At 36.4% G+C, this 14,358-nt stretch overlaps 1 protein-coding gene across 1 annotated transcript in view; it reads left to right on the plus strand.

Annotated features, from left to right (window-relative positions):
- Window positions 1–14,358, plus strand: part of RYR2 (ryanodine receptor 2) — a gene marked incomplete at both ends in the record, with an annotated part of 428,112 nt that overhangs the window by 312,858 nt on the left and 100,896 nt on the right. The window contains 5 exons of the mRNA XM_081998040.1: window positions 2,355–2,430; window positions 4,735–4,858; window positions 8,242–8,357; window positions 9,936–10,000; window positions 12,063–12,184. Coding sequence (XP_081854166.1) covers window positions 2,355–2,430; window positions 4,735–4,858; window positions 8,242–8,357; window positions 9,936–10,000; window positions 12,063–12,184 — 503 coding nt within the window. The remainder of the gene's footprint in view (window positions 1–2,354; window positions 2,431–4,734; window positions 4,859–8,241; window positions 8,358–9,935; window positions 10,001–12,062; window positions 12,185–14,358) is intronic.

A 14,358-nucleotide genomic window follows, 5' to 3' on the forward strand; every position in this document is an offset into this window, starting at 1 on the left:
AAAAGCTTCAAAGTTTATTTTAGTCCTGGATTGATTTTCTATGGTCTCTCTGTGAACATCTGTCATTTTGAAGAGAATCCTGTTTAGGAGAGCTTGCAGCATCAGCTTTTTTGTGTTTATCATTCATTCCTCCACCATCTTCCCAAAACATTTTGTCATTGCTCTTTTTTCTATGAGATAAGAATCAGGAACCATTGTTACAACACATATTATGAGACTAGAGAATGAATAAATTGGGGGTAGGATTTTGACAGATCTATCGGTAGATTGCTGTTGTTTGGAATAATATTTTTTAGTTGATAAATGATGTTTCTGTCTTTAGAAAGGGTTTTTTTCATTGTGTTTGGAGTATGGTGCTAGTTTTTACAGTCTATTAATTTACTGTGAGCATAGTTACAATATTATGTAAACATATATTGGATAGTTTTAAATTAGTTAGCATAGTTTCCAGTTTTATATTTCTAACTATTGCAGATTGCTGACTAGGTTTACAATAAGAATTTGCTGCCAATTAACTATCATACTTGAGTTAAAAAATTCAGTAGATTGCCAATACATTCCAAAGGGTTAATAAAATTAATAATTCATTAACACTACTTCTGTCATTGCACTCTTAACTTAAACTGGTGGAACAGCTTCATTATAATTACATCATTTAACATTTGTGTAGACTCAGCGTAGTCAAAAGACTGTGAAGACTTTGTTTAATGCTCATGAGACAACTCTTGATGTGAACATCATCTTAGTATTGTGATGCAGTAAACCAAACCAATAGAAAAGTAACCAGCCTGTCACAAAACAGAAAAGAAATGGCATTAGAACTTCTATTACTCCCTTGTTTATTCTTTTATGCTATACCCTCTAACATTTGTCATTAATTTATTTCCTTTGTAGCCCTCAGCTATAAAGCAGAGCTGGTTGGCTTTATGATTCATTTGTCCTAATTATGAAGAGATGTCTTCTTTGAAACCAGCTTCAAAACCTGTTATTTAAAAGCTAAGCAAATTTAATTCAAATGCAATTTCAGGTATTAATTGTCCTGATACTGTCATTCAGGAAATAACCAAACAGGTTAGGTAATAATGAGATCTGAGTTTTAAAAATGACCTATATGTAATTTTGGACTTTTTAAATGTTTAATATCTTTGAAGTTGGAGTTCAGTGTTAGATTCTTCAACCTTATTTTAATTGCTGGGAAAAGTTAGTTGTTTTGAATGAAGTTGTTTGGGGTTTTTTAACAAGCAACATAAGAATTGATGCTACTTAATGCTTGCGTCATCCTGTGCATATACTGTGCTAGCAGGGATCATGACCATGTCTAAAACTGTAAGTCTGGGAAATACTTCTTGTTTTGGTCTTAAGTGGTCACCTGGTCACATCCTGGCTCCATGAGTAGCTAGGTCTTGCTCTGAGACCATTTTCATAGCACACTGCTTTCTGAGGAAAGAAAACCCAGACTACACTACATTCTTCCAAGGTCCTAATCTGGATTAACAAAACACCAGGACCAGAGTGTGCATGATGGAAGGCATCTGCTATACAGGGGAGATATGTGTAATAATGTATCCACTGCAGATTTGTTTATGAAACAAATTGTCCTATAGACAAACAAGATATAGCCAAAAAGTTTCAAGTTGTTTTCTGAATTCATGAGTATTCTCCCAAATAAAGACATTGGTATTCAGAAATGGGTTTAAAAAGTTGTTGGAATAGTAGTTCTGACTAGTTAGAGACTGGAGAGCTTGTCTGTGTTTTGCTTAGTTTGAGGTCTAGGTTCTAGTTTACCAGCTGAAGGAGTTATGTAATAAGAATTTACTTATCTGTTGTGCACACTGGAGGAGAATTTAATGCTGAAATTGAGTCCCTAGTAAAAAGGTTGGTGCTTTTAACAGTGTGCTCACACAGATGAATATCCACCTCGATCAGGCTATATAGGTTTATAGTCAGTTTGCTGCAGCCAGCAGGAACAATCTTGATTCAGTCCTCAGGCTTGCTGTTCTTTGCTTCTCTTACCAGGACCTTCAAGGGATTCTTGCTGGCATTTTGAGAATCAAGTCCTGGGCTGATGACCCTATACTATTTCCAGGCTATACTCTTCTTTGTGGTTCCTCCTTTCTTGTATTAACTAGTTTCTCTTCAGCACCAGATTCCTAATTTCTATACATATACCCATCCTACCCAAATTCTGTATCATAATTTTTCAATAAAAACTCTTGTTTTTAGTGAACCATTGCAGTGTAATTGTATTGAACCTCCCAGGAAACAAAACTTACTATTTAATATCAACCAGAAAATTGTCCTTCTTGGGGGTTAACCATTGCAAGACGTATCACTAAGCTCTCCATTTTCCTAAGGCTATGGCTGAGATGATGGCTGAAAACTACCATAACATATGGGCAAAGAAAAAGAAAATGGAGCTTGAAGCAAAAGGTAATATTAACTATAGGTATTTATAGTATTTTGAGTTCTCTATGACTAACTTAGGCGATGTATTTGAGAAAACAGATTGGGGGGGAAAAAAAGTAACAGTAAAAGTGTCTATTCTTAATTAAATATTTTGTGATTTTTAGTGTCTGGAAGATTTTAATAGTACTGAGTGTAACAGTTGCTGTTGAAGTAGTTTATCAATTCAAATATATCAAAGGAAGAGAAGTCAAAGCTTGTTAATAAATCTAAGCTACATTAATACATTTTTCTTCTAGCATTAATCTTTCAGACTATTGCCCAGTGGGCTCTGATTTCATTTGTATTAATTCTTTTGTTGCAGGTAGATCTAAAAGGGTGTTTACTAAGAACTGCACATATGATGTATTGAATTGACAAGTGGATAAACCTAGAGCAGATTCTTGCTTCCACATAAAAATTGCATGTGCTTCAGGATCTCTGCTTACCTAAATGTCAAATTTTCTCATGTATTGTGTAACTACCTGTTTTTCCTTTATGTTAAAATTTCTTTATTTGTGTTAAAGCTAATATTTTTTTTTCTGCAGATAACTTTATATTTGCACATGGAGGAAACAATATTTGGAGAAACAGCAAGTTCTCATTTGTAAATGACTGAAGCTAGGGTTTTGTCTTATCTGACAAAAAAAACAACCCTGGCTTTTTTTTTTTTTTTTTTGTAATTATATACTTGCTTTTTTTGTTAGTTGTAAGCTTCCAGCTAAGGTACAGTAGTTAAGGATTTATGAAAAGGTAAAGTACGGCTGTCTATTACCTAGGTTACGAAGTTATCCTTAATGTATTCCAGGAGTCTGCTGGATTGCCTAGAGCTCACCGTGCTACTTTTCCAGCAGATGTTAGTGTGGTTGAATTCCCCCAGCTGGACAAGAGTGTAATACATGTGTAAAGAGTGTTATACATGTGTAAAGAACAGAACAGTGATGTGGACTTCAGATATAGAATGCTCCTTTTTTTCATTTAAGGCTTTTCACATACACAATATGTTAGCCACCTGAAAATTGCCAAGTGTCATTCCCCTTCATTGAACACTTTGCGTGTATTAATTATAATTGAATGATCTATTATAGTCTTAATGACTTAGATAGGGTATGTATGCTTACTATGCTTACATGTGGTTTTGCATGTCTGTCTTCAGCTGTAATAAGGTGGAATTAGATCACATTTGTGACAATAGAATAAAGCCCAATCATCCCCATGTTAAATGCTGTACTTCCCAAAAAAACCCAAACCAAACAAAGAAAAAAACCCATCAGACTTGCCCACGAGGTTACCATTTTGCATGTACTTAAACAGATTCAGGCAGAACTAATGGAAAACTTTAGAATATGTGGCTTACAAAATCACCTAAGGATATGTCTCCAATGTTTTCTAGAGGGAAAGTGTTCCTTTTTTTAAATATTATTACTAGACCTTTGCTGTAGTATTTTTTCTGAGATAAATTTGAATTAGCCTTACAATTTCCCGGGGTTTCGTAGCAGTTATCATAGGAATTGATTGTGTTCTGCTATAGGATGGTGATTTTAGAAAGTGAAATCCTAAGAATGTTGCTTTTTATGCAGATATTTATATTAACAATAGCTATTTTATTTTCTTTCCAAATTAACTAGCTACATTCAGAGAGGTATCAATACATCAGCTATTCGAAAGCAATACAAATGCAGTTTATTCTGTTTACTTCTGTTTTGGCAGCATTCGTTTGATCAGATTGGACAGTCGTCCGAGCCACATTTGAAGAATATACTCTAATTTTCTGTCTTTATTACTATAAAGTAGAAGTGTATCACTTTCATATATTTTTAGATATGTGTATATCTTGCTAAACTCCATGAACCCTTTTTGCTATCATCAGAATGTTTAAAAGCAGGACTCTGTATATGTTTATATATTTGTTTATATCTTGGTTTTCTTATGAAATGATGTGTTATTTATGGAAATATTTTCAGTTTCATTAAATTAAATTGTAATTATAATACACGTTCGTAACAGTTAAGCACTTTTTTTCTTCTTTAAGAGCTTTAGCAGTAAGTTTAACATATTTACCTGGTATTTGCAGCAACTGAGTATGTCAGAACTATGTTTGCAGCCACATCTAAAGTTCCTATCTGAATATTTTTTAGGTTTGTGTAAAGAAACAGCATTATTTTCATTTCAGTCTAGATTTTATTATAACATGCTATGTGTTATTATGACAGTGCTTTTACATACTGGGACTTACCATGTCAACAGATAACTCTTTAACTGCTTTTTAATTCTCTTGATGTTCCATAGTAGGAGGAGGCAACCATCCTCTTCTTGTTCCTTATGATACACTCACAGCCAAAGAAAAAGCCAAGGACAGGGAAAAAGCACAGGATATTTTGAAATTTCTACAGATTAATGGATATGTTGTCTCCAGGTAATTCTCTGTTCGGTAGTAGTGTCACAGAAGGTTTCTAATACTCCTTAGTAGGCTTTTTTTAATCTCTCTTTTTTTTTAACTTAAAAGGAAAATCTATAGTAATTTTTAGGTTTCCATACCTGGGAGTAAGGATGAGCTCTTTCATATAGAACATTGTAAGGAAGAAATGGATTACAGAGTTAGTAGCAGGGTTTTTGGAAGGCACAAGCAGTGTTCTCCAGAATCTTTGCATGTCTTCTGCCACTTCTCTCAATGTTGCAGCATGCTTTTTCTTTCTGGTGTGTCTCCATACAGCCAACTGTTAGTAAACCTGTTAATTTTCTACAAGTGATAGAATTATTAAGTCTTCATTCAAGGTCAAGTACACACACCTCTCTATAGGACTTTCTAGGCAATTGCTTTGATAAGTCAGACAGCTTTACTTCTAAAATCTACTACTCATTTCTTTCAACTGAGTTAATTTGTAGTGTTGTTATAATATTTTAAAAGTGAAAAGTGATAATTTTAAAAAGCTTTTTTTTTAAACAATCCAAAGTGTAAATGTAATATCAGTTAATAAATACAGTAATCAACAGAAGATTCATAATTCAGGATGTATACATGCTATTATCTGCAGAATAACATGCATAATTCCTTTTGGTTTTAATATGACATATTTACCTACTAAATGCAGCGTGAATAAAATTTTAATTAAATTGGAGGCTTGTCTGCCTGATCAGTGTGGCTTAGGAAATGTGAGTCACTATGAAAGGCTGAAAGCGTATCTGAGATATGTATGCCTTAAACATTAGTAAGTGAATGAAACAGTCACAGAGATGGATTTAAGTAATCATTGTGAATTAATTAACCTAGCACATTTACTTAAAATCTGCCTAATTCTTTTATATCACATATGAAATTCAGACCATTTTATAGAGTCCCATCCCCAATCTAATAATTTTAGGTAAAGTCTTTCAGGGTAGCTGGAGTAATTCAATTTACTTCCCTTCAATGGAGTAGGATGTATAAAGAAGGATGTCAGTCAGCAAAGGTTTCTTTTCTCATCCCCTGTCAAAATGACAAAAGACTCCTCAGCTCTGTTCAAGATTACACATTTCTTTTTGACTAATCCATTTTATTTCTGTCAAACACAAGTGAAAAGTGGCTTTTGGTTTTTGGAGGAGTGGAAGGCTAAGAAGGATGGTAAAATAATCGTTATCTTGGACACACCTATCGTCTAGTAAATAGTTCCTGCCGCATCTACATCCTACTGTGCTAGTCAAATGCAGGTCTTTCAATGAAGTTAAACTCAGTCTATGTACTGCTTCTGTGATCATTGTGCTGTCTAAACAAACAAGCACCTGATTCATGATTGGTTTTGGTTTGCTTACCACTTGACTTGCTGCTACATATGCCTTGCACACATTTCTTTCCAGTCTTTCATTTAACAGTGACCATTCTAGTCTAGTGCACCATCAAGCATGCCGGGTTTAGGGAAGATGCAAACACTTGCCCCCTGCCAAGCACATGGTATGCAGGCACATGGTTTGTGACCCATGGTCCCACTTCACCTGCTGGTGCTGAGCCCCTCACTTGCCTTACTGACACTTCCCCCCGACATTAGCTGTTTTTTGGGACACACAGCATTCCCACGCCAGTGGCTGGCAGCTGGGACTCCCACTTGCTCCAGTTGCAGACACCGCAGACCAGGGGTGCCTTACCCCCCCTCCGCCACTATCTGACTCCCAATTGCTAGCACCAAATCCACTCACGCCAGTCCCCTGCAGTAGCTGCCACTCTGGGCTCAAAGTCTGTAGGACGCATAGAGATGTTCCTAAAAGCTGTGGCATCTCCAGCTACTGATGCCAAGACCCTCATTCACTTCTGTTGCTGGAGCAGCTACACCCCAAGTCTGACGCCAATTGCTGGCCCAGTACCCAGTCACGTTGGTCTTGCCAGTAGCTGGCACTTACTCTTCAAAACACACACATACACATGGGATAGTGAGTGAGGTTACGTGGAGAGATCGTTAAGAAAGGATTTAATAGGAAGATAGGACAGACTAGTGGTGAGGTGCAGGGCTCGCTCAGACAACTGTATTGACAGGCCATGGTTTACATGTGACTGGCCCCTTTTGTGCCCTTTTTTGTCTTTTCTCCCCTTTTGCTCTTCCTTGATCCTCCTTCCCTGCACATTTCATCATTAGTTTGTGTCGTTCCACTGACCTGCCTTGAATATTCCAAATCCTTATGTTCCTCATGTTCCCTCCGCTTAGGAGTTAAAAAATCCAGGTGAACATCTCCAAAACTGTGCCTGAATTTTGTTAATGGCCCATGAATTAGTAAATGGAGACTTTTGGTCTCTGGCATTGTCTCCTTTATCCCTTGTCTACTGCGTTTGCACCTCTATGTGTTCTTGTTTATGGCTTCCCTCTTATTACCTGCTTTTATGCTGAGAAGTTTCTTGATCAGGTAACCTTAATGAAGCAGACACTATTGTACCCTTGCAAGTATCAGCTGACAAAGCTGTTTTGAAACAGAATCTCTTTTTCTGAAACTGAACCCTACCATCAGTAATGTTCTCATTTAAAGCAGAAATGTGCACTACACAGGCAGTTATGTTCAGTAGGTGTACTTTTTTAACTTGCAAAATAACTGAGTACTAATGTACTTGGTGCCTCTGACAGTGGGATGACTGATTCTGTTGCTGGTTAAGCATGGTTTCTCTATGTTCTGTCATAAAAGTCCTGATCCTGCAGAATCAAGACTTATGTCATTGCTCGCTTGTTGCTAGCAGACATCATCCCACATCATGGAACTACTCTGCAGATTCATAGTTGTTAAATGAAGATACACTTTTCATATCAGACTAGTAACTATGATGGAACATACTGGAAAAGGTAAACTGCAATTCCATCACTTTGTTTTGGTTTCCCCCAGATTTTTCACAAATGCTACATAGCTGTTTAAAGTTCTTCCATTACATGCAGACTTTTGGGGAGAAGGCATGATGAGGGAGACTAGATTTATTTCTGGTTTGATTGTTTAAATCAAAGTATTTTGGAAGTTTCAAAATGCTCTCACCCAAGAATCAATTCCTGGAGGGAAATCTAAGACGGTAATGCCTTACAAGTAAGGGAAAGAAATTAGAATGATACTGGATTAATCTGATTGACTAGTCTCATTTTCCTGTAACCTACCTGGGAAATCTGTGTTGTATCTTAACAAATTGCTCAAAACCTAAATAAGCATAAGAGTACTATTTACTTCAAACACAGAACAATTCTTATGTTCATAAACAGTTTAATCATTACTAGAGAAATTGACATCAGACTACATGGAGAGATAAGACTGCTTTGAGTCCTTTTGAATGTGTGAAAATTGACTTGCTTCATTTTACAGAGGACTTAAGGATCTGGAATTAGACACACCTTCCATTGAGAAACGTTTTGCCTACAGTTTTCTTCAGCAACTTATAAGATATGTGGATGAAGCCCATCAGTACATTCTGGAGTTTGGTAGAGTAATCCTTGTGCATTTGCTTAAGAATTATTAACCAAGATGTTTGAGATTATAAAAGAAACTAGAAAAAAAAAAAAAAAGACTAGTTTTCCCTCTAGTTTCCTATACTTGATGAAGATGATGAATTTTGTAAAATTATGTTGCTTGCCTATTTGTTCCGGTTTCCCATATTTGTTCCAGTTTCCCATATTCATTCATGAGATGAAAAGTGTTCAGCCAAAATTTGACTTTGATTCTTTGAAAAAGAAAACTAGCTGCCCCCCTTGTATTTATGCACAAATTAATAATTTCTGACATGTGCACATTAATTTTTACTATTCACATGTAATCCCTTTTTCACAGAGCAAATTAAACCAGCCATTTGTACCATTCTGAAATTTTCTCTGCAAGAGGAAGTTGAGTAGAGAAACCTCTTTAACAGACTCCCACAATGGGAATGTTATTTCACAAACACCCAGCATGTGTTTTGTCAACAGTGCTATGAAGGAAAGAATTGAACTTGATCTGCTTTTGTTAAACATAAAACATATATAGGAGTTTGGTGACCCAAGTCAGCTTCTTATATGAGCAGTAAAAGCCGAAAAACCTGGTGAGATGCAGCTTCTGTGTGACCATGGGAGGTGCAATGCCACATATCATATACTGTGCCTCATGTCTAGGCATAGAGACTGTAATTGAGAGTATTAATGGTAGGAACACCAAGGAGATTGAATAAGTCAAAACTCATCCAAAAGCCTATCTAGTTTTAAAGTGGAGATTATGAAATTTATGAATTATTATATGCCATGGTTACTTACAGTACCAAAAGTCTGGCCTTGATAACTCATTGGGTTACTTCTGCTGCTAATGCCTGATTGCCGTGGCTTCATTCTACTTAATTATGTAGATTTGGCATAGTTGCAAGAATGATAATGAATAAATACTGAAACACTGGAAACACTGGTGGAACAAATACCATTCATGTCCCTCAATGGATTAGTAAAAAGAAGATAATAAATAAAGTATATCGTAAAATAAATAAAGGACTCTGGGAGCTGTATCAGGTTATGTCTGATATGTAAAGGATAGTTGACTTTTATAATAATAGGGAAATTGAAGCACTTTTAATTTCAGCTGGGTAGTTCTAACCATTAACGTTGTTCTTTAGACAAAGTTCACAAGTAAGTAGTAAAAATTTGGTAATTCTGTTTCTCCTGAGAATGACTGGAGAAAGGTGTTCCATTAGAATCTGAGTTCAGGCTTCCAAATGATCACCAATAACTAGAAAAATATAAACACAGGACCAGATTTTTATCTCACAAAAATATCCCTATCTCTTTAGACTATGAGATGTCTACACTTTTATCAAGATTTGGGCAGTTATTCTTTACACATTTTATTTGCTGTAACTTTTCTTCTCATGAGGTAGTCATAAAAGGCCACTTTAACTAGTGTGCATACTGTTTGTGGTGTCTTAACTCTACATCTAAGGATGACCAGTATTATTTGTTTATAGTGTACACTTTCTAAGAACAACACAGAATAGACTGTAATTAGGATATATGACAGTGAGCTTAATTTTCTTCTCTCTGCAGATGGTGGCAGCAGAGGCAAAGGAGAACACTTCCCATATGAACAAGAAATCAAGTTTTTTGCAAAAGTACAGTATATCTTTGCTTATTCTTTGTCAATGTAATAAGTAGTTGAAGAGAGAAAGTATTTGTTAGTGAACAAGATTATTGTTGTTCTGGCTGCACTTTTCTGTGTTAAATTCATTATTTTATTCATTAAAACCAGTGGCAATAAAAATAGCTTGAAAATACTGTAGGATGAAGTATAGAATTGAAAAAAAATACAGGACTATATTCTTATTCTCATTATTTCCTTGCTTCATGATATGCAACTAATCATATGATGTTATTTATAACCTCCCTACATACTCTGTTTACTGGCTTAGTCTAATTCTGAAGATTTTTAGCTTTTACAATCTTTAGGCAGATAAATTTGATCAATAGTTATTGGAATTAACACAGCTATGTATCTTTCAGTGTCAACTTCTTTCTTTCTTTCCGTGTTTTAAAACCATGCTGATGTCCCCATCACAAAATCGCAGAATGGCTGAGGTTGGAAAGGTCCTCTGGAGGTCACCTAGACCAACTTCACTGCTCAAGCAGTGTCACCTAGAGCAGGTTGCCCAGGACTGTGTCCAGGTGGCTTTTGAATATCTCCAAAGGTGGAGACTCCGCAATTTTGCTGGGCAGCCTGTGCCAGTGCTCAGTTACCCTCACAGTAAAAAAAGTGTTTCCTGATGGTTAGAGGAAACCTACTGTGTTTCACTTTGTGCCCATTGCCTCTGGCCTGTCATGGGGCACAGCTGAAAAGAACCTGGCTCCATCTTCTTTACACTCTCTCTTCAGATATTTACGCACATTGATGATACCCTCCCTGAGCCTTCTCTTCTCCAAGCTAGAGTCCCATCTCCCTCAATCTCTCCTCATTTGAAAGATCCCCTACTTCCCTTATCATCTTTGTGGCCCTTCACTGAACTCGCTCTCCGGTATGTCTGTGTTTATCTGGTACTGGGGAGCCCAGAACCAGACACAGCACTTCAGATGTGGCCTCATCAGTGCTGAGTAGAGAGGAAGAATTACCTCCTTGGGCCTGCTGACAACATTCTGTCTAATGCAACCCAGGATGCTGTTGGCTGCCTTTGCAGAGAGGGTACATTGTTGGCTCATGGTCAGTTTGCTGTCCACTGACAACCCCTGGTCCTTCTCTGCAAAGCTGCTTTCCAGCTGGTCAGCCCTCAGTGTGTACTGGTACCTGGGATTATTCTTCATCAGATGCAGGGCTTTGCACTTCCCCTTCCAAAACTAATGAGATTCCTGTCAGCCCAATTGTCCTTTTTGTGGCAACATTTTACACGTTATAAATTAAGAAAATCTGCTTACGCCTTTTGCATAGAAAAGCTTGTATGGTGTTTGCATATTCAAAGTGCCTTTTGAATTCCTTAGTGGATAAGCAAAGGTAGCTATTTGCAGCATTTTCTAACCCTGATAATCCTTGCAGTAAATTGTAATCTTGATACCTTGAAGTACTTCCATGTGGTACAATTTGCCAAATTCATTGACTCGGAAGGTAACATTCTACCTTCTTTTGAACCATGCTCCAAAAAGGAAGCAATTTCAGATTTTCTTATTGGCTTTTATTTTGGATCTTCTGGCTGACATCTGCAGTAGGCACTGAATAATGGTCACCACATGAAGTAAACAGGAAAACTTCTGTGGACAAGCCCTTAACTGAATTAATGAGGAAGTTTTGGAAGTTTTATTTGATAACATCTAGAATTAAGTGCCATTAGTATGCTGACAGTTATAGGTGAATTTTTCTAAAACCTACATGTAAAAGTCGTGAACAGCAGTAATTGTGAGATAAAATGAAATTATACTTTCTGCTTTGTATTCCTCCTAAAAAACCCTCACAGATCAAGTTCCAGAGATAATGTAAATTTTTTTTCTGCTGCCTTTCCTGATGACATTTTAAGTACCTTGAATACTAAGTGCATTTAAAGAGGAATAGACATTAAAGAAAAAAATACATAGAGATTTTAAAACAGAAAACACATTTGAAATCTGCCACCTTTAGTTGTGACTTACAAAGAATAATACAGAACATAATAAAGAAAGCCTGGAGATAACCACTTCTTTCTGATGTGATTTCAGGTTGTGCTCCCTTTGATTGATCAGTATTTTAAAAATCATCGCCTGTATTTCTTATCTGCAGCAAGTAGGCCTCTCAGCAGTGGAGGCCATGCCTCTAATAAAGAGAAAGAAATGGTGACAAGGTAAAACTTCAAATAGTATTAATGTGTATGCATATGTGTGTTTGTCTTTAAAGAGTGGTAGTTGATTGTGGGAAGGTGAGAACTGGGAGGCAAAGAAATACTTCTATGAACACGCAAATTAAACTTTTTAAACTTTCTTTTCCTGTCAGGAAAATTCATTGTATAAAATGAAGAGAGGAGTACAGAGTTATGATTAAATGCTGGTTTAAAGGGAGTGGTGACGATTTTAGCATGCAGGGTACTTAAATTTAGCATTATGTACAACAATATATCAGTTGCACGTTCTGTGGCACAGGCTATCCAATTGTGTATCAGTTTTCACTGTTGGAAATACGTGTATACTGAAATCACTATTCCTGCAAAATTTTGTGGTAGATTCAAAAGCCAAACTTAATAACTGAGTTTCAGTAAGTATCATTATTACTGTCCATCATAAAAAGTAAAAATGAGAGACTTGCATTCTTTCTGCTCTTTGGTTTTCTAAATAGTAATAACAGTACTAATATGAGGATCCACTTGATCCTTTCTCTGAAGTTATCAATTTTTAGACCATCTCTCTCAGGTATGTTTTCACTTTGAATTGAATTGAAACCCATATTTCCCATTTGGTAAGGTGCACTACCAGCTTCACACAGGACCTACTGCATACCTGTAATGTACAGGTATCATGGTTGCTTTCTTGGGCTGATACTGGGTATTGAACTATGGAAAACTGAATTGCTGTTCTTTGAGGCTGACGGCCAACTGATGGTCATAGAGACATGCAGGGTTTGCAAGATTGTGTGAATACTGAGTGAAGTTTCTAGCAACAACACTAAGCATAACTAAGTAATAGCTGTCTTGACCCTGTGTCTTCTCATGGACTAATTTGATCTGGCAGCTTGGCTGAATGGCATTCTTTAAAGAATTAAAAAACTCTATCAAAATGCATGCATCTAGATAATTTTCCACTATATGAGCTGCTGTTTTTTTGTCTTTAGTGTCCTGGATAACAATATTTTAGCAGTTGTTAAGTCATGCCAATAAACCCCATACTTCTGGCATATGTCAAACACGGATATATCAGCATACATGCCCAATAGATTCAGAAATTCTGCACATAATGCTATCTAGCTGTGTGACACTCCCGAACATGTGGCCCAGCAAAAGGATGAGAGCTGCTGCCATACTTAATTAATTGAGTTACCTGCCATCCAGAAGGGTCAGCCAAAGAGAAGAAACACGTGCAAGGAAACCTTGTATGAATGATAGCTATAACCAGTGCTATTGATCAGTTTATTTCTTACTTATCAAGACACAAAGATTATATAAACTACATTATATGATCCATTTCCTGAAGGGTTGTTTTGGGCCATTTTAATAGATTACCAACATTTTTTTGTGTTGTTTTGTTTTTCGGGTTTGTTTGGTTTTTTTTTTTCCTCTACAGTATTGTAGGGAGTTTGAGAGAGCTGAATTTTGGATTTTCTGTTGAGTTTTCCCTTTAGATTTGTTTGAGTGCAACTCATACATACGATTTTCTTCAAGCTACGGGCAGTTCCTAGCTGCTTTTTTTTTCCAATGAAGATAAGCTTACATTCATTAAGCTATGGAAGAGTATCATTTTGGGTATTGATAATGCAATGAGAATGTTAACAAGTGCAATAACTATTCTGTGTTCAGCAAGTACATTAAATCCAGATCTATTTTGCGGGCAAATACAGGTCAGATCTCTTCCTGAAGTATGATGGCATTATATTCCATCTTATTTGTAACCAGCCTCTTCAGGACTGGGCTTTTTGCATTTCTCATCCATTAGACTATCTAACTACTGCAGTTGTATAAGGTTAGTTCTGGACATCAGTCTAAGTACTGGCCATTTGGACATTTTAATTTATTTATTTAAACTAAAGTAATTACACTGGAGATAATCGGTTCAGTCTGACTTTGTGAAAACATAGCGTCTGCTGAATGCTACAGTCAGTTGAGTAACATTTGTACGTTAGAAAATAAGATAGATTATGAGCTATTTAATGTCTTTGTTAGAGTGGACACAAGATTTATATGATGTTAACATGCTTCTGTACAGCTTTCCCTGTTGGACTGTGTGAACCAAGATCCTTATAAAAGAATATATAGTATATGTCTGCCTCATGGAGTAAAAAATGAACAGAGATCCCTGAACATGCACCAAC

The sequence above is a fragment of the Phaethon aethereus genome, assembly GCF_964289735.1.
Source record: "Phaethon aethereus genome assembly, chromosome: 3".
Taxonomy (NCBI): Eukaryota; Metazoa; Chordata; class Aves; order Phaethontiformes; family Phaethontidae; genus Phaethon; species Phaethon aethereus.